The 27,485-nt window shown below is 40.6% G+C and overlaps 1 protein-coding gene across 1 annotated transcript in view; it reads left to right on the forward strand.

The window, feature by feature from the left end:
* cacna2d3a (calcium channel, voltage-dependent, alpha 2/delta subunit 3a) overlaps positions 1-27,485 on the forward strand; it is a 108,532-nt gene that overhangs the window by 23,763 nt on the left and 57,284 nt on the right. The window contains exons 4-7 of the mRNA XM_034538243.1: positions 9,471-9,530; positions 22,912-23,074; positions 26,428-26,559; positions 27,002-27,213. Of these exons, the coding sequence (XP_034394134.1) occupies positions 9,471-9,530; positions 22,912-23,074; positions 26,428-26,559; positions 27,002-27,213 (567 nt within the window). The remainder of the gene's footprint in view (positions 1-9,470; positions 9,531-22,911; positions 23,075-26,427; positions 26,560-27,001; positions 27,214-27,485) is intronic.

The following is a 27,485-nucleotide window of genomic DNA, read 5'->3' on the forward strand; positions in this document are numbered from 1 at the left end:
TGTCTGTGTGCGAGTGTCTGTTAAGAGTAATGGTTACTAATGACAATGCAGAGCCAGCCAGTCGACGTCAGGACAGCGACAGTCTCTTTCTGCTCCTTCACTAAGAAGTCCCGGTAAGAGAGATGGAGTTGTTTTCTAGAGTGGTGAAATGGGGATGTAGAAAGGAAGGATGGGAAAGGTAAATGTTAAGAATAGTGAAACGTTCAGTCAAGCAGGCATGTATGCATACAGTGTGTACTGCATGTATGCGCATAATGATAATGGGTATTGCTTAATTGTCTGTCAACATTAAAGATGAAAAAGAAAATGTTCAGTCCAGACATAAAATGAAAGTGTGAAGAACGAGTAAATGTGAGACAGAGGAGAATGGGAGGGCAGGGCGCTACGTTAGGCCCCCCCATATTCTCTTTGTATTCTCTGTCAGTCAGCAGAACTGTTGAGAACTTGTGAAGTATTGATTATTGGGACTAGGTGTTTCAAAACCACACACTACTCCCCTCCCTGCCTCTCTCTGTCTTTCCCTCTGTGTATGTCCGTCCACCATGATCTGTGTACTTGGCTGGTACCCAATCTAAATGTGTAAAACAGAGGAAGCAAAGTGTCACAGAGCGCTTTTCCATTTTGTTGATGCTGCAACTCTTCCCTGGCTGCTTTGACAATATTAATTGCTGTCCCCAGTGGTATTGATGGGCTGACCCGAGCCAATCTCACTCAGTCCAGCGCAGGCCTCGATGGATCAGACCTTTGGCAGAACCAAGACCCACAGGACATGCACTGATCCAGTAGGCCAAGTCTTAGTTAGCATTTCCTCTCACAACCTAGGAACATCTTACCAAGCAGAAAAATGCCCAATTATGTAGGTGCATTAGCTTAGCACATGTTTATATAAGGTCGCACATAGCTTTTTTATGGGTAAAAACATATTTAGATGTGAGAAAAGGTGTCTAACTGCTATCTACACATGCAAATAGAGCTATTAAATATAGCTCATCCAGATACATTTGGGTTGCTGTTGGCAAGTTGTGTATTAAATAGCAACTCTGCTAGAGCAACATATTCTCTCCTGGTGGAGGGAATGTGTTGAGGCAAGGCTTAACGTACTGCTTTAAAAAAAAAGTCCAACTCTTCTGCTACCAGTCAATAATGAATGTGACCCCCGTCCACCCCTCTTCGGCTTCTCTGACAGCAGTTGTTAGCATAGCTCAGCTGTTTGACACCGTTCGCTAACTTTCACAACTTTAGTGTTGCATTCATAATGGGTAGACATTTGTTACGGTCAGGGGCTTCAACCGTCAGGAAACTACATAGAAAATACGGCACAGGAACAATAAGCCAATCAAGTTGACGACTTAATCAGGGGGATCGTTTATGAACTTTTTAAAGTGTAAACAAGCTGAATCCTTCGTCAGGCAGATCATAATCACAGGATGTCAGTTAATGAAAGAGGGTAGATGTGTCTAAATGTCAGAGAAATTGACTGGGTGGGTGGAAGGAAACGGAATGAAAATTATGGAATAGCAACGGAAATTGTGTTTAATCAAGGGGAAAGACATTACAACTTACACCTCTAGGAAACTGGAGAAACATTAGGGAAGTCAGATAGGTCTAAACCGGTCAGAACCAAGGATCTGATCAAAATATGCATTTTGATCATGATATTAGTCTAAGCCGATTTCAGACTAATATACACACAGCTATTTTCTCCTTGCTGACCTAAATGTCAATAAATGTTTTCCATACATCTACTACCTTCCTCGGCTAAAAAAAAAAAAAAAAAAAAATCAGCAAATACAATGAGCCTGAGGTAATTTAGAGATAATGGATCCTGACCCGGACCAGATCAGTCTGGTCTGGTCTAATCAGGTTTGTGCTGAGATTTAAAGCTCTGTAGTGATGATGAGACCAGCAGCAACGCATCAGGGATCTGTAATCAGGCAGAGATGCCAGACCTTTCTTCTAGCGCTAACAAATCTAATCCAGTCACCACAGCAAGTCTTGTTAGCGCTGTCTTCAGCTCTTACCCTGTCAGCTGTAGTGAAGGCTTGTGAATGTGGACGTGTGTGTACAAGTGTGTTTTCAGGGAAACAGCAGGGCCTGCCTCTCTGACTGTGCCAGTTTAATTATTGCTATCATCTCGTACCAAGCCCAACCCTCGACAGAATGAAAAATAAGTAATTTCCTCCCTTTTAAACTGCATCATATACTTTTGGCAGGACCGCCTATTGACAAAAAGACATGGCAGGCTCATTTGAATATATGCGAGACTCACAAACACATGCAGACAGACCGTACGCCCACAATGACACAACGTACACACAAAGACAAACACACCACCTGGAGTGTTCAACCTGGTGATATGCTGGAATTGAAATTCACAGGAGTGAGCAGTACCTACTTATCTCTAATCAGTTTTTCCGATTGAAAACCCCCCTCGTTATATGCAAGTTATTTTTACCCTAGAGCTTTAACTCCCATCATCCTGCATGGTAAGTAACACTACATGAATAACATGCCAGAAGAGATTATTCACAGGTGGGAATCAAGTGTTCAGTATAGAGATTAAATGATCATTGGCCATGCATGATGACAATGTAATGTTTTGTAATTGTTAAAGCTATAGCTGTTTTCCTATGTACAGATATAGCATATTAATGGACAACATTTTGTGTCAGAGGGAAATTACTCTTTTTTTTTTAATTAGATTTTTTTTCAGACCATCTTAGAACTGCTTATTGATAGAAGCAAAGCCAATTTTTTTAGTTAACAACTAACCACAATGTCTCTATAAATATATTTATGATCAAATTGACACATGGTCTAAACCACAGACTGATTTGTCTTTCAGAAACGTCCTAATGCGTGTCTCTTTACACTTCTAATGCAGGATTTGAAAACAGGTCCAACAGCGCTGGCTAACCTTACTAAGTCAGTGGAAATGTTGTAAGCTAGCTAGCAACACAGTCAGTGACTGTATTAATCTTTATATTTAAAGATCTATGTTTGAAACAGACAATCACAGTTATGGAAACTTAAAGTTAAATCAAGACATTCCTACTTCATTCCTGAGCCTCTGGCTCCGCGACCACTTCACTTGGACCTGCTATCAATCATGAGGTCACACTTCCTTAAAGCATGAAATATCTTTTGGAACTCACATCTGTCACGCCGGAGCACTAATGAAAGAACCCAAATGCACGACCCGAGGCAGAGAGTAAAGTTCACAAGGATTCCTTTATTGATAAAGGTAATCTTGCAACAGGATAGAGTCTCTGGAGAAGGACCGCCGAAGGTTCTCCCGATGTAACTGGGGAGGGACTGAGGCCGGTCGGCAAGGCTCTGACCCGCTGTGGTGAGAGCAGCTGTCTCACTCAGGGGAGAGTAGAATCGTCAGCGTAAACAGTCCAGGGTCATTCACAGGAAGGCAGTCAAACTCGGCAGAGGTACAGGCAGGGATCGGGCTTACTCGGAAACGAAGGGACGTCGGAATCAGAACAGGATATCAGGCAGGAAAACCGCTGGTAAGTTGACTCACAGGTGAAGAAAAACGAACTGGCAACGAGACAAGTGAAGCACAGAGTATATATACACACTGGGAGGGGAGTTAACGAGACACAGGTGAAACACATCAGGGCAGGGAGAGGTAATCACATATGAGGAAGTAAAGACAGCAGACATGACACAGGAGGATGATTTCAAAGTAAAACAGGAAGTGACAAGACAACAAAAAGCACTACCGTCTAGTGACGGTTGTGACAACATCAGTGTGTTAAATAATGACAGAAACCATTTTGTCTCTACTTTGTGCTTTAAGTTTGGCCCATGTACTATCCGCTTACATGGAAGCGGCAGCGTTCATGACCTATACACACACACACACACACACACACACACACACACACACACACACACACATACACTGTACATGATCAAATTCAATCTTCTTTCATACTCTCTTACTCAATGATTGACATTTGCAAAAGTGACTGCATGACAAAATTGTTCAAAGGGCTAACACCTTTACGCATGTCAGTTGAGAAAAACATTAGCACTCGACCACTCGCAAACATACCTACACCATCTCACACTCACAAATGCTGAACAGTGTGATTCTATCGACATTCGCTTCACAGTCAGCGTTTGACATTTTGCTGGGAGTGTGAGGCTAAGCGTTCAGACCTTTGAAGAATGCTCTCATTGCTCCCTCTTGTATTCCAGCGTCATCATCTTGTTTGTTCCTAGAGCACGCTTTGTTGTGGATTTCCATTAGATGCACCTGCCTGAGGTTTTTTGTGGTGCCTTTCAATGTCCGATGCACACATGCCCTCACATAGGCATAAGAGTTTGTGAAGTCCAGGCCAGAGAGGACACAGAGGCATTCACTCTGTTGTCTGTATTTTCCTCTCAGCCAATCAAACCAGGAAGGAAACAGAATGTATTTATGAATCTATAGCTGAACAAAACCAAGCACAGATTGATATGCAACAATATTCAATGGCCAGGTGTGTTGCTATGGTGAAGAAAATGATTGGCCGGGCTCTAGATTACAGTGTTCACTTCCCAAAACAGCCTGCCTGCACACAGAGCAGCAGCACAACACACACGCAGACTCACACATTGCTCAGCTGATATAAGGTGGCTGATTGCAGTAGTTTTACGGGTAAAGCCATTTGAATGGAAATGCAAAATGGAAGTGAATTACCAAAACTCATAGACACCAGGACCAGCTGTGAATGAGAGAAATTACTTGCTCTGAGAACACACCATGCACATCACAGATGGAAGTGGGAAGAAGTGCTTGTGGGTATGTGAGATGTCTGAAGCTGTTATACAGGGCCCAAAAACCTTCCATCGGGTCCTTCACCTTAAGCCTGTTTGTATTTCTGCAAAATGCCAATCATTAAGACTTTTTTTTTATTGGGTACACATTCACAATTTCCTCACAGACCAGATATGAGGTACTGGCACAGTTACATCAACCCTCAATGTATACTTTGTATGATTTGTACTTCACACACTCTGTTGATACATGTCACTCTCATACTTTGACCGCTTAGTGACAATAACTCTGTTACAACCTTGTAACCATCTATTTCCCTCTTCACACAATGCCGCCCAAAAAATAACCTCAAGCTAAATAAAACAAAAGAACTAGTCTTTATCACTTAAAACACACCCAGCAGTGGACACAACCCCACTGCTGACATACCATTTGTTTTGGTCAGTAATACACAAGCAGCTCTGGGCCCTATTTCTCATACGTGGTTCAACTAAGTCGATCAAATGTCCTATTATCCAGCTTAAATTAACCCGATGATTAAGGCTATCTCGGTTTCTCAAAGGCTGATCCGCGGTCAAACAATCTCGTTAATTTGATCCAGACTTCAGTACTCAGGATAATTGCGCGTGCCCGTCCTACTTCAAAAGGGGGAAGCGTCGATCACCGAAACCATGATTTTTTAACAGCACAAAGGCAAATAAACTCAAAGGAAGAGTCTCTTTTTTCTCCGCTGAGGAGCAGGAGATGATCTTGAACGTATATGAGGAATTCCAGACCATAATCATGGCACATCTAACACCGTCACCACTTTGAGGGCTAGACAAGAAGCATGGCAACATATCAGACAAGTTAAATGCGTAATGCTGCGTTCACACCAATATTCGCAACGAGTTTACTCCGACTATTTGTGGTTTATTCATTCAATTCATTCGCGTTGCTTATCTCTGTGGAAACAGTCCGCCATCCACCATGGAAAAATAACCACCATTTCTGCTTTATACTTGTTGTGGAAATCCCACAAACGTCGGAACATCTAATGCCGTCGTGTTTGGGTTCATAACATTAATATCATATATATATAACATCACCTGTAGGCTCACACAGCTCGGTAACTTTCACCGACTATGTCTAGATAACTGGATGAAAATGTGCTTTATTCGCATCCATTCGTCTGTGCATTGACTTTCATGGAATCTACTCTCACCGCTTTTGGTGTGAACACAGCATAAGTGTTGGGAAAACGTATCAGCTAATTTTAAGTGCCTCATCACCCCAATCAATCCGATTATATTTCTTTAAATGTGCCTGCTGGCAGTCGGCTTAATGGAATGCATCATCCAATGAGATCTAAAATAACTATCTCTTTCAGAACAAGTAGATAATATATATGTGTATATACATGTATGTGGAGATGACCATATGGAACTTTTATTGCATTTACTCGGACATGGCCAGGGAACGTAATGAACACATCCATAAGTTTCTTAAGCGCTATATACACTTTACGAACACCACGGCATACAGCGGCTTTCCCGATGTTCTGCATCGCCGACACTGTAAAACACATTTTTGGATGTGTTGCTATGGTGATTTGCCAAACTTGCTTTGTGGAACCGAAAACCCTGACTTGTTTGGCAAGTTTGACACTTGGTGTTGTACAACTGTGGGATAATTTTCTCATCCGGAAAATTATCCCGCTAACTACGTTAGCCAGGTACGAGAAATAGGGCCCTGGTGTAGATGCCTTGCTTCCAATAAAGGCCCTTTTGATCCACTTTTGCCCCTCAAAAACCATACACCTCGCTGTGCGCCGCCTGTATCAACTTGTCCTACACTTAGGCCGTTTATCAACACCAAGTAAGTACAGACTTGTGTACTTTGAGTTTGGACTCCAATCATTCACTGTAAAGTATTTTTACAGTCAAACAAAATATGACAACCCTAATCTTTATAATTATTTTATTTTTATTTATGTGTGTGTGTGTAATATATACAGTATATATGTATATACACATACATATACACAGACACATATACTTGACACATTACAAGCTCACCGCATTACTCACATTGCACAACTCTTTCCTTCTTGCACTGGTTTCCCAGTCATACATATATCATTGTATACCAAAAAAATCATATTTATAAATAAATATATAATATATATAATAATATACCTATCCAGGGTATTCTCATATGCAGCGGATTAAAGCATTGTTTTGTTTGTATATTGTTGGTGATCCTGTGGGACCCTGTGGGGGGGGGGGGGTCTGGTCAAAGGTCATCAGAAGAGTGGAAACACCTGAGGTAATCAGCAGCACTGGCAACACATGGGCCTTGTGTACCAGTGCTGCATTTAAAAGGCCCTCTGGTCTCAGGAGCGCTCTCTCTCTCTCGCGCTGTCCTGAGACCCCGTTTGGCTGCTTGTAGGAGAGTATGGTTTGACACTATACAACATATTACACACACTTCCCACGCATGCACTCACCTCCAGCACTGAAACTACTGACTCATCATGCCACTGTTTATTCTACCTAAGTTCTGTTTATGCTACCTAAGTTAAATAAAACCCTTTCTGTTAACTACTACCTGTGTGTATCCCCCTTTGCTGTCATGGATGTGTGGCCCGGTTTGTGACAGTATTTTTTAGCCTTAGGGTAGTAGCAGGAGCGTTACACATACCACATGGCATCTACTGGAGAAAACTGTCAGGGGTCACACAAGCTAACATATCCGAAGCATGTGGGGTTAAAGGGACTTGCCAATATCCCTTCAATATTAAAGTTTGCTCACGTATTTTGCAGGACCTGTTATGGTTTATCTCTGACCCCAAGCGCACGACAACAGCAAGGTTTAGTTCTAGCCGAACACACGGCGTAGTTTATTGAGCACAACAAGTCGATTAGAAAAGAAACACAAAAAACTCAAAGTGTCCCCTTAGTCCACGGGTGATCGAACACCAAACCCCAAAACTCCAAGAAAATACTCCACACAAAAAAAGTCAGCAAAGACACGAGGGAAAGCTCAGTGACGACACAAGGAGGAAAGTCCACGGACATCATGGCACGAACTCGCAACGTCAGCACAGACAGTCCTGATCTTTATCCCCCCGAATACAACGAGCTGACGAGCTGCAGCCGTGGGACGAGCTGAGTGGCTTCAGGTGTGAGTTGGAGCGCCCCTGGCTTGTCCCCGCCTCCAAGCCCGTAGCTCCCTGGCAGCGCGCTCTGAGGTACCGGGTGTCACTGTGTGAATGGGCTGAGGAGGGAGTCCGGCTGGCTGAGTCCTGACAGGACCAATATCATCAATGCAGTCGTCAATTAGGGGTCATGGATATGGGACAGTTACAGCATACAAAGGACTCCTAGGACTCCATCAGACTTTGTATCCAGGAGACAGGGGACCTCCATGGACTGGAACTTGGCACTGCGATGCTGTCCTACGCAAGATAGTCAGGCATGCTGCTTGATCAGTATAGGGTTAGTCAAGACAATATCATGAGTTATGACAGACGTTTGAGAGGGAATGTCATTGAACAGACATGGAAACTCACAAATAGGTTTCATAACACTTTAGTAGCACTTAAATGGCACTTACGGATAGTACTTTGTAGTTTAACTTTATTGAAGAAATTGTACTTGCTTGATTCTTGTTGTTCTGAGTTTGGACTCATGGTTTAATGCACTTATTGTAAGTCGCTTTGGATAAAAGCGTCAGCTAAATGACATGTAATGTAATGTAATAACATGAGTACTTGTGTATTACCTCAGTATTACTAACAGCCACCAAATGGCTCCAACGCCCACTTTTATCCACAGCAAGACAGTTGAAGAGGTCAACAGCTTAAAATACCAATGGCTCATTAAAGACAATAAACTTAGTTTGATAACACCACTGCTATCCTTAAACGATCACAGCAAAGATTCCATGTCATATACGCAAACTCTCTTTGAGAGCTCACTGTTACCCCTCATCTACGTTTATTTTGCTTCTCACAAACCATCCATCAACTGTAACATGAAGGTTTATATAATGTCGTAATATTTCTCTGTCCTGTTTGCCACTGCACAAACGAAGCAAGTCTTAACGCAATGACAATTGTCTGTGAAAAACTTAAATTCCTCCCTAATCAGCTTTCATTTTGAGAATGATGACCATGTTTGCCTGTACAAAACGTTGACTCACACACCACTCTACAGTCACACACACAGCAGACAATAGCAGCAAGAGGGGGATGATAGTTGTGTGTGTCATTGAGTGTATGAGAGAGAGAGAGAAAAATAGAAAAAGAGAGAGTGCATGTGTTAAACAAAATGTACTAGTGATGGAGTTTGTTGTGGTAGTGTCCAAAGAACCCGAGGCAGTCATTACCTCTACTGCTGAACCATTTAGGAAAATAGCCTCTTTTCAGAGCTGGCCAAATTTCTGACTGCTATCTGTATGTGTGTGTGTGTGTGTGTGTGTGTGTGTGTGTGTGTGTGTGTGTGTGTGTGTGTGTGTGTGTGTGTGTGTGCAGGCGTTTGTTTGTCTGTCCTGAAGGCTTTCTGTGTTGTTCTAGTGCTAAGGGGTACTTATAAAGCCAGTTATAAAGCTACTTTCTGTATGGCTGTTTCTCAGCCTATTATTATTTGAACCACTAATCAATTAACTTTTATACTCATATATATTTTTTTTTTCTCCTCCCCTCTTGCAGAGACTGGTAGAAGCGGCAGAGGAAGCCCACCTGCAGCACGACGAGGATCCAGACTTGCAGGTATGTGTATGCGCCTATGGAGCTGCATCATATTATCACACCCACATTATTACAATCAAGATGTTCATTCCCTGTTCTTGTAAGCTCATTAATTAAATCATGCAGAAAATAATGTATCCTTCAGAGGCCAGTGCTTCTATGATTGGACCCCTGTGAGACAAAAGGTTCAGCGAATGACAAGGGCCGCTGTAAACAGAACAGAGCAGAGGCAGATAGAAAGGCATTAGAAATCTTGTTCTGCAGTCTATGTTGCTTGACTAGGCGTAACAGTCTTTTCTTTTTTAAAAGTGTGTTTCTCCACATCTCTCTATAATCATTTTGTCAGCACATGTCTCTGTCTACCACAGTCACAGTACCTGGTGTTCACATTCCCACATGAGCAAACAAAGAACATTATATACACAATGTAATTGAACAAAGAAAAAAGCCACCCCACTCTTCGACATCTGTTAGCGATCACATATTGTGGATATATGGGTCCATCTTGTTGAATGATTTTACATTCCGTGGATAACTGAACAAAATCATAGACAATATGATATTACATTGAGTCAGATTTAGCAAACAGACTAAAAACAAATCACCGGGACTTAGAGCTCATGAGGAGATCAAGAGGAGGTTTCTTATGCCATAGACTGCACCAATAGCAAAAGTGTGTTTGATATGCTAAGAAAGCCTCCCTCTTTGCTCAGTGTGTAGAATTAGCTATTCGCATTTGGATTTGAAATAGTACAAAGTACTGGAAGACGGTGGATGCTTTTTGCACGGATCCAAAAGAAACCCCCGCTGGCACAGTGACCGCTTTGCGATCAACACTTTGGTGATGATCCGTTTGATGTGCATTTTCAGTGTGTGCCAAAAAAAGTTTTGGAAATGCGAGGATTGATGCCACAAAGAGTAACCCCTAAACATGAATTTAATTTATCTCTAAATACTGAATGGGATATATAATAAAGTAGGGTCTGGTGTTAAATGTGTCTGTCAGGTCATGTTGGACTGTACTTCAAATCAATTCAATTCAATTCAGTTTATTTTGTATAGCCCAAAATCACAAATTACAAATTAGTCTCTGTGGGCTTTACAATCTGTACACATACGACATCCTCTGTCCCGGGACCTCACATCGAATCAGGAAACACTCCCCCCCTCCCGAAAAAAACTTTTACAGGAAGAAAAAGGGAAGAAACCTTCGGGAGAGCAATAGTGGAGGATCCCTCTCCCCGAATGGACAGAAGCAAAAGAAGTCATGTGTACAGAATGAACAACGTAACAGACTTACTGCACATTCAAGGAATATCACAGAAATTATTCATAAAATGAGATAAGGAATGATGAAAAAGTTACAACTACCAAAAATAGCAGCAACAGTGGATGTAATAGAATAGTAATGATAATAGAAGCAGTAATGGCATTGGCAACACTAAAAGTAATGCAACTAATAATAACAATGATAATAGCAGGAGGTGTCAGGCAGGACCACGATCCAGATAACCACAATCCAGGTAAACAGAAGTAGATAGATGGAATGGGCATGAGCAGTATACTTCTCCCCATCAGAAGATTTTCAGTCAAAATCCTGAGTTAGATAAGGCATCATGATTGCACCTACATATGTATAATAATAATAATAATATCTAAAGAATAAATTGTATTTGAAAAGCATCTAACATATTTTGACAGAGGTGAAGCAATTTATCCTCATGTTTTTGACAGAATTTACTCAGTGACACACATATCGAGTCTGAAACCGAAACCACTAATGTTTATGGTATTATATCACTGTAATTTTCCTACATTTTAAACTACTCCCTGGGAGTTCCACCCTCAGTTCTGCAGACTTGGGCAAATGCCTTTTGCTAATCATATCAGCATATACACCCCCAAACCCCGCCTCTGCTCTCATGGTTCTGCCTCAAATCCATTTGAGCAGCTTTAATTTTTAGAGTGCAGCTTTGTAGTGTGCGTGTGTGTGTGTGTGTGCGCGTATGTGTGTGTTTGTGTGCGTGCGACTGTGCACTCGTAATGTTTTTTGCCTGAGTTCGCTGCACATCATGCACATCTCAGAACAGAGTTTATTAAAGTAGGAGGAGCAACAGAAGAAACTTGAGTGTTAAAAAGGAAATGTGATGCTAAGTCGACTCGGGAGAATTTGCTGCTAAACTACTTATAAAGTCTATAGCGTGAGTGTTATGTGGGCCTGTGTTTCTGCCTGTGGCGGTAAGTATGTGTTTACTCTGGCAGCTCTTTAAGACATTACAGAGAATGCCCTGTGGTTTTCTGCTGTCATGGACCATTAAGATGGATTAATTACTAAATTTAACCACTGACTGCTGTCCAGCTCTGAAGGTTCCTCTCATAGAACCGTTCCTCCTTTTTTTGTGGAACCTGCTAGATTCTCCACATGCTCTATAATGTCCTGCATGCTTAAAGGAAACACTGTGGCACTTAAACAATGCTTTAAAGAGGAGCAAGACTTGGCATGTGTGCATTTGTTATTTGGATGTTGCATATTTTTTTTAATCTAACATAGACAACTTGTACAGTTAATCAACTGAAAATAAATAGGCAATTATTTTGATAATCAATTCATTTTTTAACTCATATTTTAAGCTTTCCTAAAAAAAAACTGGGAGATTAATAGATGATGGAAAAAAAAAGACTTCAGGCTTATAGATAACTCAACATCACATTGATATCATTCATCGAGATTTTCTGCAGCTGTAGTGGTCTTTGATGTCAGAAGAAAATGTAGCTCCTGTTCCTAACAGACAGTTTAAGCTCAAACAAATCAGCAATTGCTTCTGTTAAGGCAATTTTACACAGAAAAGTAAGTAGAAAATGTCCAACTATACACCATAATGCAACGTAGTCACAGAAAAATATATTTTCAATTGAAAAAAAGTCTGTCTCTCTTTCTACTATCTGGCCTTGTTCACAATCACCCACAGCTGATTGCAACAAGTACACTCTGAGTCTGAACATGTACATATATCACCAGCTGAAGCAACAGCTACACCAGGAGATCAGCCTGTAAAGAAAATTGCTACATTTTATATGTATTTATATATATATATATATATATATATATATATATATATATATATATATATATATATATATATATAATGTATTTGTGTATATGTTTTTTTCCAGCTATTGTTGGGCTGGGGAGAGTGTAGACTATCACCCACTCTCTCTGATGTCCAGACTCTCATTCAACTTAACACACACTACAATATAACAATGGGATGCTCAATAGTGAAATGTGAGAGTTTTCCTGTTGCAAATACCCATGCAAGGGGAGTACATGAATATAGTTCCCTGTCCATTTATTATACGGGTGTGTACTTGTGTGTGTTGATGTTTTTCCATGTAAACAAAATTGCCTTCACTTGTGTTTGTCATGTATGAAACACCTTCTTATGGACATGTGTTTTTGCATCCATCATTTGTGGACATTTGTCCATGTGTTTGTGTATGCTGCTTGAGGGGCAGTAACATTGTGTGGGCTCACAGCGGTGCTTTATGTCAGTAATTACTTGGCGGAGAAGATGAGATGAGCCCAGAGAAGTGAGTGTCTCTTTGTTTCAGCTCTAATGACAGCTCCAGAGCTGATAATGGCTGATAGAGAGCATATAGTGATATGTAGGGTCTCACAATACCTAGGACAGCATGAGATGCCAATATCAAGCCAAAATATCTACATCCAAGATATTATCTCAACATACCTGTTTTATGTAGTATACAACACATGTGGGATAAAGAAGTTACATTTCTAAACCACAGAGCCCATTGCCTATAGGACCTGATAGTGCAGATTTACATTAGCCGTGCTTATTTAAGCCCACCGCACAAATGCAAACTTTTTTAACAGTGAGTCCTTAGTAATAATATGACAAAAATATTCAGAAACCACTTCCGCATCATAAAGTCATCATCACTTTTGTATTTTACTGTCCTGGCCACTACACATAAGCCCTCAATCAATCATTAACAGCACATACTGATAAGAAAAACATAGATGCTTATTAGCTTTTTCATTTTTACATCTATTCTGTCCCTCATTTTTGGCCACTGCTGTTATCGCCATCCTGCTGATCCACTGAAACAAGTTTGGCTTGCTTCGGGTCTGACAGGTACATTTCTGCTGCTTTAAGCGATTAACAAGGGAAATCAATGGGAAATAAAAGAATGGTTGAACTCCTTGCATCACATTTTTCCAGAAAATAGATAGAAAGATCTTGATAGTCTCTGGTCGGAGGTTCTGCATCATGTTCCAACATCCACCCCAAATGAATCCCTGCTCCACTAGCTCGAACATCGTAATTAAAATACCTGATAGTCTTTGCCTGCCAATCGTTCAGAATCAGAATCAGCTTTATTGGCCATGTATGTGTGCACGTACATTGAATTTGACTCCGGTTACACGTATGCTCTCATCGTACAACATATTTAAATTACAAGTGACAGGATAAATATAAAAAAGACATTAAAGACAACAATATCAACATGTATGTACAATATAAACAACAACAACAGTGAAATGGGGATGTAGTGCAGAAAGGTGGTAATAGTGCAAGTAGTGCAGATGGAGGTGATTAATTGTTTAACAGAATGACGGCCAGATGGAAGAAGCTGTTCCTGTGTACAGTGCTCTGTAGCGCCTACCAGAGGGGAGGAGTTGGAACAGCTTGTGTCCAGGGTGTGAAGGGTAGAAAAGGGTTCAGCATCCATGTTACGTGTGTGTGTCTGTGTTGGTATTTAGCCTTAGTTAAGCTGGTTTTCAGCATTTTATGGCAAATTATGTTGCACCCATTAATGTTTTATTGCTAATTGTGTTTGAATTGTTTGAGCATAAAATTAAACGTTTGGGCATTCTTTAGCTGCGATCGCAAACTGCTTTGCCTGTTTTTGGTGCTATTTACATGTCATGAATATGAAGATGCATGTACATTTGTGTGAGGGCTGTGTGTGTACACCTGTGTAGATGTGTGTGTGTGTGTGTGTGTGTGTGTGTGTGTGTGTGTATCTCTACAGCTCTCATGGTGGCATTTCAAAAAGTGCTTTTTAATGCAGAACATGGTGAATAGATGGTAATTATCACCAGCTGTGCTAAAAATACCACATCCACGCTGTAGGGTGAAACCTCCTCCATCACTATTCGGGGGTTTATTATAAAATGTTTGCGTGTTTTTTTGCTATTGGATACATATTTGGCTGGCAGCAGTTTGATAGGAATTTCCTTATCTATCCATTCCAGAGCTCTTCTGCGCCCATATGAAATTGGCACGGTAATCTGCTGCGATTTTCCTCCCTTGCTCTTTTACCGGCACTGCTCATGTACTGTAAATAGGAAAGCAGAGAGCACTCTCCCATGCCCTCTGAAGCCAATGAAATCCTTCCTTGGAGGTTGGAAACAAACAGCCAATTGCCAATGATGTTGACTGAGAATGTAGCCCCAGTCTGGCGTAAGCATTGGGAGAGAAATGCTTAATCTTTTTCTTTTTTTCTCTCTCTTTTGTTCTCATACTCTTATGTCTAGGGTATTAGTGCATATAGTAGGCCACATGCTTGTTGATTTGTCAATTTGCTCTTCTTATTACTGGAAAAAAAACATTTGACCTGAGTTTGCGTCTGCGTATCCAGATATCCTCACTGTCCTGCGGCATGCATGGCCAGTGATGTGAAGATGGGATTTTTAAGCAATTTATTCAAGAGTTGGCCTTCACTGTCCAATGTATATTGCACAAATACACACCACATACTGATCGTCAACTCCAGACACAAAGCATTTCAAGGTACCTTTGTCTATAATCTCAGAGAAAAAGGTTAAAAAAAATGTCCCTACAAAGAGATAGGGTGCTACCTAGAAACATTGATGTTGACAAGCCTCCGGAAAGCTTCTTTGAAAGAAAGAATCATTTTCAGAAGAAATGTATCTTTTATGAATCTTAGAGATAAAAAGAAACATATTCCCATACACTGTCCCCTTTTGCTTATCAGTTTATTCCACCAATGCCTAGATCACGTCATTTGTATCAAGCAGCAAGAATCAGAAAAAAAAAAAAACAATAGGAAAGTGGTGGAAGGTGAAAAAAACAATAATATATATATTTCTATTTGCTATCTTATTTTTAGATTGACTGACCTACAGTAAACCCAAACTACAAATACACTTGCATAAAACTAGAGCTGCCCGACAATTTGATTTTAATCTGGACATCAAATTGTTAGAAGTGCATGAAGCAACCTGGTGCACAGATAACAATCAGAGCTAACAGTATTTTATATACAACTTACGGAAGCTTTGGGAAGGAAACAGAAAGGTCAGGTAGGAGCAGGTTGGTTCTGTCTTACCCGACATCACTTACATGACATTTAGTCTCTCCTCACAAGTCAGTGTTGAGTCTAGAGAGTACCAAGATATGACATGAATTATGAATTCCCTCTGCACAGAGAACACTGGCTGCTTACACAAATGTGTGGTGGATGTTTCATACCAACATACTTATTAAGGTCATTTCACCAATTTCTGTTTCTCAGTAATTAAGTCATTAAGTATTCAAATTTCAAAAAGACAATTCTGCATTAATCAGAGTTAACACTGATACATTTATTTCCTTACTACCTCACACTCTTCTGCAGAATTTCTTTACATAACGAGCATTATAGCCTCTGTTGCTATATATATATAGTCATGTATTTCGCAGAGGGGGTGAACACAAAGTTTAAGATGCATGAAGGATTTTAAGCTCAGTATATGAACCCCTACTTGACCTCTCCCCCCAAGTTATTTACTCAATCTTCTGTCTTGTTTACTCTCTGATTACCTGCATCTGTGCCTGCTGGTTGTTTTCCAGTCACATTTCCACACTCTGGGAGTGGTGTCTCCCCTTTTCCCGACCGTGAAGAAAAAGTGTAGGGAGTTGGGTGAATAGAGTGGAGTCGAAGTGGAGATGAGAGTTAAAAGTGAACACCAGAGGGTGGAGCGTCACGGTCAACCCCACGCTTCTCACAAGGTCTCCTCTCTGCCTCGCTCTCTCTATCTTCCCCTTGAGGCTGTTGACTCACTGTGCAGCAAGAGTATTTATCAAAATCAACAGGAGTGTTTTTATTTGTTTGTGAGCGTGTGCATTTGGGTCACACACTGTATATGCATGACATGGGATGCTTAGCTGTATAGGTGTCCATCTGTAAGGTAAATGGGACTTTTACCCACTGCTCTTACGCTTTAATGCAGACCGTGTCATATTATTGTGACTGACGACCACCATTTGGCCTTTATAACTAAGGCCTTGGTAAGGCCTTATAACAGACACAGATAACAGATGTCATTCCTTTTTTCTCAGGGCTTTTGATTTATTGATTTATGTCAGGATATAAAGAGAATTTCAACAAATGTAACACAAAACATTTCTAATACAAATTACCCAACCTAGCTTTATTAGAATTGCACATTGCCATTGTGCACCAGCTTGAAATCAACAATAGCCACTCAACTCAATTATTGCAGGGAAATAGCAGTATATAAAGTCAACATCAAGTATTTCCCTCACTGTTATACCTTCTAGCACCTTCTTACTCAAACACATTCTGACCACTTTGTTGAAAACAGTGAAATGCATATCCACAGAAGAACTGAAGCAGGTGTTTTGTATGTAGCATACTTCCTATTGAGGTTGTTTCAAAGTGTTTTACTTCAAATGTAATCAACATACACTAACATAAGATGTATTTTTTTTAAAGCATCCAAAGTGCTTTACATAAAATAAATAATTAGAATGAATTTAAAAAAAGAGTATTCAAGAAAACATACACAAAGAGGTGAAAAGCCTGATCAAGATCAGAAAAGTTTTAAAAATACATTAAAGAGATTAAAAGGACCGAAGATTACGCTGTTACATTAACTGTGTTAAGTATAAGGTTATTGAATTGCTTCATCTAAAAAAGTAAAAGAAACTTGTGTTATTCGTCTTGTGTTACTAAATTCGGCTTTTTTGATATTCCATTTAATGACTCAATTAATATATATTACTTCCTTTATGTTCTCACTGAGTGCTTTGTTTCGACACAAAAATGAATGTAAATTATATAATAATAATGTAATTATAATGTATGATCAGTTGTTTGGTGTTAATGCAGCAGTGACCTTTTAATGTTTAAATGGTAAGGTGGGCTTATGTTTTGAAGTAGAACTGAAATATGCTCCACTGTTTACCTCCAATAACCCGTCCTCATCCTCTCCCTCTCTGTCTCTACCACACTGAGTGAGTGGGTGCTGATGGTACATGTGTGATCTCTCAGCGTACTGTAATGCACTGCAGCGTTAAAGATCAGGTTGTTAACACCAGGATCAGGGACTGCATTAGTGGCACTGGGCACTCCTTCACTGCAATGCTGGAATGGCATAATTGACTACTCAACACATACACCCACACTTGGACACACACACACACACACACACATATATATACACACACACACACACACACACACACAAACACATACACACAGGTATACACACCATGGTTTGCCCCTGCCACCATTCACACACCCACACTCACTCCTCCACTATTGAAACTCAAAAGCTGATGGGTGCAATTTTAATCAAAATTAAAGGCCACATGCTGTGAATTTAAATAAGTCTATTAGCAAACTAATTGACAGTTGTTTGTTTTATTTTTTTACTTGACTTGGTATTCTCTATACTTTTAACGGCTAATGCCTGTGGTGGCGTTTCCTCTTGTCTTTGCCTTTTCTCTCGCTGTCTTTACAGACACCTACTTTGGGTATCGAGCCAGAATGTCTGCACATTCTAAATGGTTTCCCTGAGTCGAGTCATTATTATTCTGTCTTGGTCACTGCCATTACCAAACTTAGTTTTGTGTGTGTGTGTACATACACAGCAATGTACACGTATCCATGTGTTTTTTTGTTGTTTCTTTTTACAGCTATTCTACTGTTGGCATTCGAACAAAGAAAAAAGCAACAGTTGTTGGAAAATGCTTTTATTTAGGAATTAAGGTTTATCCCATTTTCCTGTTCCATCTATCATGCAGACGGAGAGGAAATATGTAGCGAAGCCAGCAAGATGGAGGAGACAAACACATAGAAAGGGTTGATTAGACAGAGACAACCTAGCAATTGCAACAATGGTCTCATATATAGAGCTGATCAAACCATGCTAATGAGAGCTGCGTGCATGAAAGAGCACATCCGCGTTGAATCCCTGGGTGAGAAGGAGGGTGGAGAGGGGCTTGATGAGGATTGAATAGAGCCAGTGAACAATAGGTAGAAGGAATCAGGCTGAGCCAGAAAAGGCAAAGGGATAGATCACATTGGGAGGGTGAGACACAGGAAGTAAGAGGGAGAATGATAGAACAGGTAAGACAATACCTAATAAGACAACATAAGAGAATGGCTGAAAGAGAAAAGAGTGGAGACGCACTGGGTCTGCTGTAGGTGTAGTTGGCTCTGCCTCTGTTTACCATGTGTGAGTGTGTGTTTCCGTGTCTTTGTCTCGTAGTCTGTGCTTCAAAAATATATTTTGAATTATCCAAACTTTCACTCACTAAGTTGAGTATTATTTGTCCCTCTGCACTGGAAGTTAAGAAGCAAATCTGACTACTTCTGACTCGTGAAAACAATTCCTCTAGCTCCATTTCGCTCATTACACCGTTTACAGGGAGGTCATTTGTGCTTTTCAAAATTAGCCAAAGAAATGAGGATCAATTAAATATTAAAACCAATTGACCAATTTCATAGGTAAGAAGTACTAAAGGGAAGAGGTGGAAGAAGTACTCAGATTATCACAAGTAAACAGTAATCCTGGATTCAAATTACTACTACACTGTAAGTATTAGCATCAAAATATATTTAAAGTACCTAAAGTAAAAATGCTCATGGTGCAGAATAGTCAATGTGAGAAAAATAAATCTTATATCATTGGAATTTAATTATTGATGTGTTAATGTGTACATCCTTTAATGTTGCAGCTGTTACATATGGAGGCCAACTCAAAAAGCTGCTGGGTAGTTTACAATAACACATAAGTGAATACTTGATTTATATTTATATGAATTATCTCAATTAGCAAAGTAGCTGCTAACTAATGTCAATTGAATGTAGTGGTGTAAAAAGTAAAGTAGGTCTATCGACATGCATGTAGAGTAGAAGTACAACGTAGAATACAATGGAAATACTCAAATAAAGTACAAATACCTCAATATTTAAGTACAATAGTTAAGTATATGCAGTTAGCTACCACTGCTAAAGGGCACATTTTCAGTACTGATTATGTACAATGTGCATCATTGTCATTTGTGTATTCATTGCATGTGTGTTTTGTGTGGATATCTTTGGACTGGAGAACAACAAACCAAGAGAGACCTTGAGATGTTGTGAAAGTAATAATCAGCTGTAATTATGGCTGGCACTGGACAGTGTGGCCCTCTTTGGCAGGGAATAAAGATACAGTTGCCAGCGGTAGGGAGGTCAGATGCAGAGGAAGTTAAAGACTGGGGAATATAGGACACATAAGCAATTCTCTGCATTTAGAATCAGTGCCAGAGTTTCCCACTGCCAGAAGGTCATCATTCCTGCAACCTCACCAGATTATATGTCAAGAGACACTCTCAGTTGTGTGATCACAGTTCAAGGTGCTTGCTTGATCTAATTAGAAGATTACAAAAATTTAACACAAACATGGCATGTTTAGCAAGCAGTTGCCTGTTTACCCTTTCAGATGATACAGAGCAATGTGACCATTCATTCAGGGTTGTGCTGGCACATATAAGTCTAATACTCACTCTCCTTTGAGCTCTGTTTTCCCCTAACTTTTGAGGGAAATATTTGTATCCTCAGATGACAAAAACTCCAATATGTTCACCAGTCAGTTGTACTGTAGATTACATTGGAGCCGTTTTCTAAAAACAACTTCCAAAACTTTGCCTTGAGAGCAGTGAGAATGAACCAGAACTATGAGGTTGCAGCCCAGAAAAGAAGCTATGATACTCTGAGGAGAACTGCAGAGGTGTGCATCACTGTGAGCATACCCTTCTCACACACAAGTTGTGTCATGTGATCCATTGTTGGTATAACATTGTGACTTTAAAATAAACAGATATGTGACCCACGTAGCTGTTTGACCTCCTTTTCTAGCCTCTTGGTGTTCTTTTCTGTCCTTTCCTTTTGTCCAGTCCTATCGTTACCTATTCTGTCTTTTTGCCTTATTGTATTATATCCCATCCTATTGTATCATATCATCTTTGTCTGTCTGTCTGTTTGTCTTTTCCCATCATAGCCTATCGTCACACTTTAACTTTTTCCCTTTGAATATAAATCCTTACTAAATTACTTACTTACAGTTTGAAGAAATTATTAAATTTCACTCTCACATCCATGTTTGCGAATTGTTCTGTTTTTCCTTAAAAACACATGGTTGAAGTGGTTCTCCAAATCAACACAGCAAAACACTTTTTGTGTTTGTCTATTGAGTCTTGTTATGTATTTTATGGCCTTTCCCAACCTGCTCATTTTCAGAACGAGTGTTTTGTGTTGTTTTGTCACTCATCAACAACAAACAGCTTTTGAAAACATACTGTGAGTTGAGAGGAGTAGAAAGAGGCAAGTGAAACAGAAGAAGAAGAAGAAGACAATAATATAGTCAGAGATATGCAACACTGTGCTCCCTCACCTTGAAATGGCAGTCTCCTCTTGATAAAAGGCTAATAAGCCTAATCAGGCCTGATTAATTACTATGATAGGACCTGCTTTTGCTCGCCTATTTGATGGCTTTTTCTGTGTTTTGCACCGGGCAGAGGCGATAATGGTGTTCCTCAGGAGGAGCTGGAAATATTTAACCCAAGTGAAGGTTACTGGTGCTAGAAAACTGAAAGTAGGGTGATGGGGAGTGTTACTTATGTCATACAGAGGAAAGAGTCCACCAAAAGTGACAATACAATATAATATGTCTGGGGGATTGTGTCAGAATTTAGTGATGGAACGATAAGGTATAGTGACTTTTAAATGTGTGCTCTATGCTGTTTTCTCTGCTCTGAAATCCCCCTGTACTTGGACCTGCAGTCTTGTCAATCTCTCAAATTCCAGTCCAGAGAGTGTCTGTCCCCTTATGAATAATAACATATGTATTGAGTCTTTGTGTTGGAATCTTGAGAATGCCAATTAATTTTCCTGAGAGGCCCTTTGCAAATCCTATTCTCTTGGTCATTACAAGAGAAATCAATGTGGCCTTAAGCCATGTAATCACCACCATTCACCTGGACAATGGATGGAACCGCTGCTGCTACCATTGCTACTGACAGTAAGAACAGTAAAATATATTTATATAAGAAAGCGTGTTAACTTTTTACTCTAACCACCTACATAAGTGAAATGACATCGAAGATAATAATTATGTATTCATTATCATCCATCCACCCTTTATCTGTAAACCGCTTATCCTTTTCCGGGCTGGAACCGATCCCAGCAGGCATTGGGCGAATGCAGGGTACACCCTGGACAGACTATTGCAGCAATGATACGGACAACTGTTCATGCTCGCATTCAAACCTACGGGGAATTTAGAGTGATCGTTCACCTAATCCTGCGCGTCTTTAAACTGTGAGAGGAAGCTGGAGAACCCACAGAAAACCCACGCTGACAGGGGAGGATATATTCACACTCACAGAGAAGGGCTGCCCACCCGGGCCCCTCTCGCTGCTACTACACCACCGTGCAGCCCTTAAATAATGATCAGGTTAATGCAAATTTCAAGTGGATTGAGACCTGGTTCGGATTCCAGATGTCATCAAAGTGAAATTGAGGAACAAATAAATGTACAGAAATGTGTATGCCTTTGGGTTTTTATTAACTGGAACTGGCTTGAGGATCTTTATCTCCTTGTTGCCTTTTGTTCGGCTATAGCCTTTGCAGGCTTTGCCCCTGCGCGGTAACTCAGACTTCAGAGCCTTTAGGATGCAGGGAGCCATGAGCTCTATATTTATCATGCTCTATGATTTATTAATAGTCACCACAGTATGCGCAGTACTAAAAATACAGTGGAGGCAGAGCACCACATGCAGCATCTGGCCAGGAAGGGAGTGTGCAAGCTGAGGAGAGATCTGTCAACTCAGCAGCTTTCCGCCGTAATATCAAGCACGTCTGGGATGATCCAGGGTTTCAGGTTACCTCAGTACGCAAACTACTCTGACTCAGCACTTGAGTGACCCAGACATTCATTGCAGTGATAACATGAGTCAGCAAGTAGGACATATTGAATGTGAGATACATCATTATAAATTAAATATTCAGTAAACCTCAGTATTTATGTAATTTGTATCTGGAATGTAATAACTATCTTGTTTTCTCTTCTTTCCACTAGTATGAATACTTCAATGCAGTGTTGATCAATGAGGTGGATGAGGTAGGGAACAGCGTAGAGCTGGGAGGAGAGTTCATCCTGCAACCCAATGACCACTTTAACAACCTGTCAGTCAACCTCAGTCTCAGCGTGGTCCAGGTGCCCACCAACATGTACAACAAAGGTATGTTCATTACTTTCACTTTATGATAAAGGTTTTAGAAACACCATCACCATAAAATATCATGTACATCTTAGCCTTTCAGGAACATATTCTTTTGCTGAATTTTTCAGCAATTATCCAAAAAGTTAGTGTGCTGGTGCATGTGGATGGATGCCTGTGACTGGAGGAGGATTTGAGTTAATTAACTGTAACTCTTTGGATCATCCCTACCACACACTGACTTATTTAGTAGTTAATTAATCAGACATTCTGCTAATTTACCAACCCATAAAGTCATGGCCTTGTGCAATGCTCAGTGGACAGAGTAAATGTCATGTTGGCTTAACCCAGCTACCAGAGGCAAATACATTATATACATATATATATATATATATATATATATATATATATATATATATATATATATATATATATAGAGAGAGAGAGAGAGAGAGAGAGAGAGAGAGAGAGAGAGAGAGAGAGAGAGAGAGAGAGAGAGAGCAACGGAAAGGGAGAGAGGAAATCAGGGATAGAACAAATGAGAAAGAAAGTAGGTTAAGTCAGACTGATGGAAGGTCTGAGCAACAGATTAATTACAGCTATGTGGATAAAAGAGAAAAATCAAGTGAGAGTGACAGGAGGCGAGTGAATGAAATGGAAAGGAATTGAATGAAAGCGCTGGGAGAGTGAGGCTGGCAGGCTGACAGGGAGAGGAAGAGTAATTTTGATACGATTTACAGGCAAATGAGTAGAATTGCACACACACAGAGCTTTAAGAGTTTTAGATTTGCAGACTTTGTTCACTGGTAGTGATAACGTTGATGTGTTGGCTGGGACTGCTGGCAGCATGTTGGTGGGCAAAGTGCAATTCAATTCAATTCAGTTCATTTTGTATAGCCCAAAATCACAAATGACTAATTTACACATACGTATAACACAGTTCTGCAAAAATAGACTGAAAGCTTTGACATGGGAGAAAGGTGTTATCTGACTGTAATCTGTGCTTGAATGTATGAGATTGATTGGTGCAGTTGCCAGAGTCACTCTCGTTCTGAACCAGTTTTTTATGCTTCTGACGATCTGGCTGTGCAGATCATAAATAGTTTGGTGACAGTGGTGATGAATTAGAGGTTAAGTCTATGATAGCAGAGAGCTGCATGCCCCCTGAGATTAATCGCATGAGGAACGCAACACATCAAACATCCGTCTTCCAAACTCACTTTCAACCAAAACACAACCTTCACCATCATACCTTATGAGGTGACATGACAGGAGCATGTACCATGTACGCAGGGAAGCCATGTGTACATTTGCAGCGGGCCGATACACTCTAACGTCCATGCACTTACCTTGAAGGGTTCACACGCGCATGCACTCCTACACACAGCCATCGCTTCTCACTTCTCTTCTGTTGTACTAAACCTTCCTCTAGGCTTTTTCGTCTAGCTTTTATATTTCACTGAGGTATACATGACAGTATTTGTGAGAAAAAAACAACCCATAAAAACTGAGCAGCTGGTGACACAAGTCACTGTAGCAGGTACAACATAGCCTACAATGCTGTGTGTCGGAAGCCATTTCTCATATGAATCAGTTGCCCTTTCACACATATAGCACACAACCAAATCACATCAATTTGGTACCTCAGCATCAGTGTAATAGAATGAAGAGGGTCTGTGATTTTGACAGGACTAAAAGTCACACCTTTTGGCTTTCTTAATATTCTGGTAAAACTGTAATAGCTCGATACCATCCACTGATACTTCCTCGCTCCACTTGTTAATACCCTCCTCCCTAATCATCATAAGTAACCCATTCAAGTGAAGTTGATTTCAGTTTAGATCACTCTGCCCGGTGTAGTGGTTAACTCACACAGTTCTCCTTTTCGATCATGAGAACAAGCACACATGTGATTGTACAGAATTCTTGGAGATGTTTTGATCAGATGGACTTAAAGAAAGCCTTAGTTGAGATGCATTTTAATGAATGGTTAGTGAGAAAGTAGAGCCCATTCTCTCCCTCATCATGACGAGTTCAGATCGTAATAGACACTCAAACTGCAGCAGAAGTGACTGTATTGTTGTGTAAATGGAGCCTGGATCAAATACAGCCTCTTCTCCACTCCACTCCACAGAGGTGGACGGCTGTTTACTATCAAGAGGGCTTTAGTGTGCTAGCTTCCAGAGGACTAATTCAATCATGGCTTATTGGCATGACTGTTGACAACAGAACAATGTTGCCAGCATAGGAGATGATGGGAAATCTGTTATCTGCTTTCCTCTCTCTCTCTGTCCATTAGGTACATGTCTGTCTGACTGTCTCTCAGTAATTTTCTGCCTGCCTTTCTGTCTGCCTTCCTGGCTTTCTTTTTTTGTCTCTCTCTAAAGGCTTTTTGTGTGTGAGCCTTACTGTATGATTGTGTCTGTCTGCTCGTCCTTTTCTGCTTCCATCTTCCCCGCTCCGCTTTTGAAGTCTTTAAAGTTGTGGTTGTAAGCAGCTGTAAAGAGTTACCAGTTACATTCTTGACTCTTGCAGACTGTAAATTGAAAATTAATTTCAATGATTAGATATGCCCCACAATGTATCACAATCAGTTTGGTTAGAATTATAACCAGAGCTATTGCACATATTGTGTCGATGCACATGGGCCACCGGAGTCAAAAGCTTAAATGGCAGCTATTAAGATATGCAAAGCTAGTTAGCATTAGCAGGAGTTATCTTTTTGATTGATTGTATTTAGCTGCTTTCATCAAGTTAGTACTGAAACTGAATTACAGTTCTTCAAAGTGGATATTTTTTGTTTGTAGACAACAACAACAAATCAATGGCTTTCATTTGATGCAGCTCTTGCTTTAGTGGTCTAGTTGGCCAGCTATCAGTGACAAAGAGCACTGTAAGAGTAATGGTGGGTGTAGAAGATATTACCACAGTGCAGTTGTTGCAGTCTGAGCAGTAAATACAAAGCCAGAATGCAGTTTTCAGAAAGTATACATTGCATAATATGTTTATATTCACAGATGTAAACAAAGTGAGATTCAGCTCTTAACTCAATTATTACTCAAATATGTGGTTCGTGCATTTTGCCTTTGTAGAGCAGCATAGCTGACTGTTCCTAATCTCTTTTATCTCTGTAATTCCTTTTCTATTCTCTCATCTTTTCACCCTGTTTTACAGACAACACTTTCCCTGTCTCCGTTTGTAATGAATAGACCCTGATAGTGATCTGTGGAGGTGCAATGTATTATGCGATAGGAACTAGGGAATAGCTGTCCCTACCTCCTGGGCTGGAACACAATGTTTATCTCTTTACTCACATGCTGCTGTTTCTTTCCTCTCAATACGTCGTCTCTCTTCTTTATCCCTCTCATTCTTAGACTCTGCAATCGTGAATGGAGTGTACTGGTCTGAGGCCTTGAATAAAGTATTTGTGGATAACTTTGAGAGAGACCCATCTCTCATATGGCAGTATTATGGCAGTGCCAAAGGCTTTTTCAGGCAGTACCCAGGTAAGTGTGTGTTTGTTTGTGAGGGGGAGCGGCGTTGTGGTAGTGGCTGTGTGTGTACGTGTGTGTGTTTGCATTTATAATTAAGTCCCTGTCTCCCTAAAGCAGGACGTGGGGTGTATGGGGAGTTTCATTGACTGACAGAGACTGGAGGCTTGCGGGGCGGGGGGGGGGGGGGGGGGGGGGGCAGAGAGAGAAAGAGAACGGGGGGGGGGGGTAAAGAGAGACAGGTGAGAGAGTTTGTAAAGATTAGGGTGGGTGAACATAACATTTTTTTGGGGAAGTGGAATAAATAAAAAAAACACTTTCTTAAGCCACCCTTTTTTCTCTTTCAGCCAAGTTAACAGTCTGTTTTTGTTTGGTACAATTCATGCAACTCCAGCACTTTTGCAGTTTGCCGTTTATCTTTTCTTTTCTTGTGATGCTGCCACTGTGTCTCTTCAAGGGATCAAGTGGAAGCCGGATGAACACGGGGTCATAGCTTTTGACTGTCGTAACCGGAAGTGGTACATCCAGGCTGCCACCTCTCCCAAGAATGTGCTCATCCTGGTGGACGTCAGTGGGAGTATGAAAGGCCTCAGGCTGACCATTGCCAGGCAGACGGTATCCTCCATACTGGACACTCTTGGAGACGACGACTTTTTTAACATCATTGCCGTAAGCAGATGTGCAAACAGCTGTTAGGGGGTGTTAAACTACATAACCACAATATCTTTATTATTGATACACACAAGCACACAGGCCCACATCCTCTCTTCCTCAGATCAGAGGAAATCCTGGAACAAATCAGCTTTTTTTCTTGTCACGCTCACAACCAATTAGCAGTCAGCTGAATGGAGATTTGAAATGCAAAAGAGACAGTTGTGATTGAATCCCGCCTTAGGCATCCAAGCCATTGTTTATCGCATCGTGTTATCGTGTGTGCGTGC

Source organism: Cyclopterus lumpus, chromosome 7, assembly GCF_009769545.1.
Source record: "Cyclopterus lumpus isolate fCycLum1 chromosome 7, fCycLum1.pri, whole genome shotgun sequence".
Lineage (NCBI taxonomy): Eukaryota > Metazoa > Chordata > Actinopteri > Perciformes > Cyclopteridae > Cyclopterus > Cyclopterus lumpus.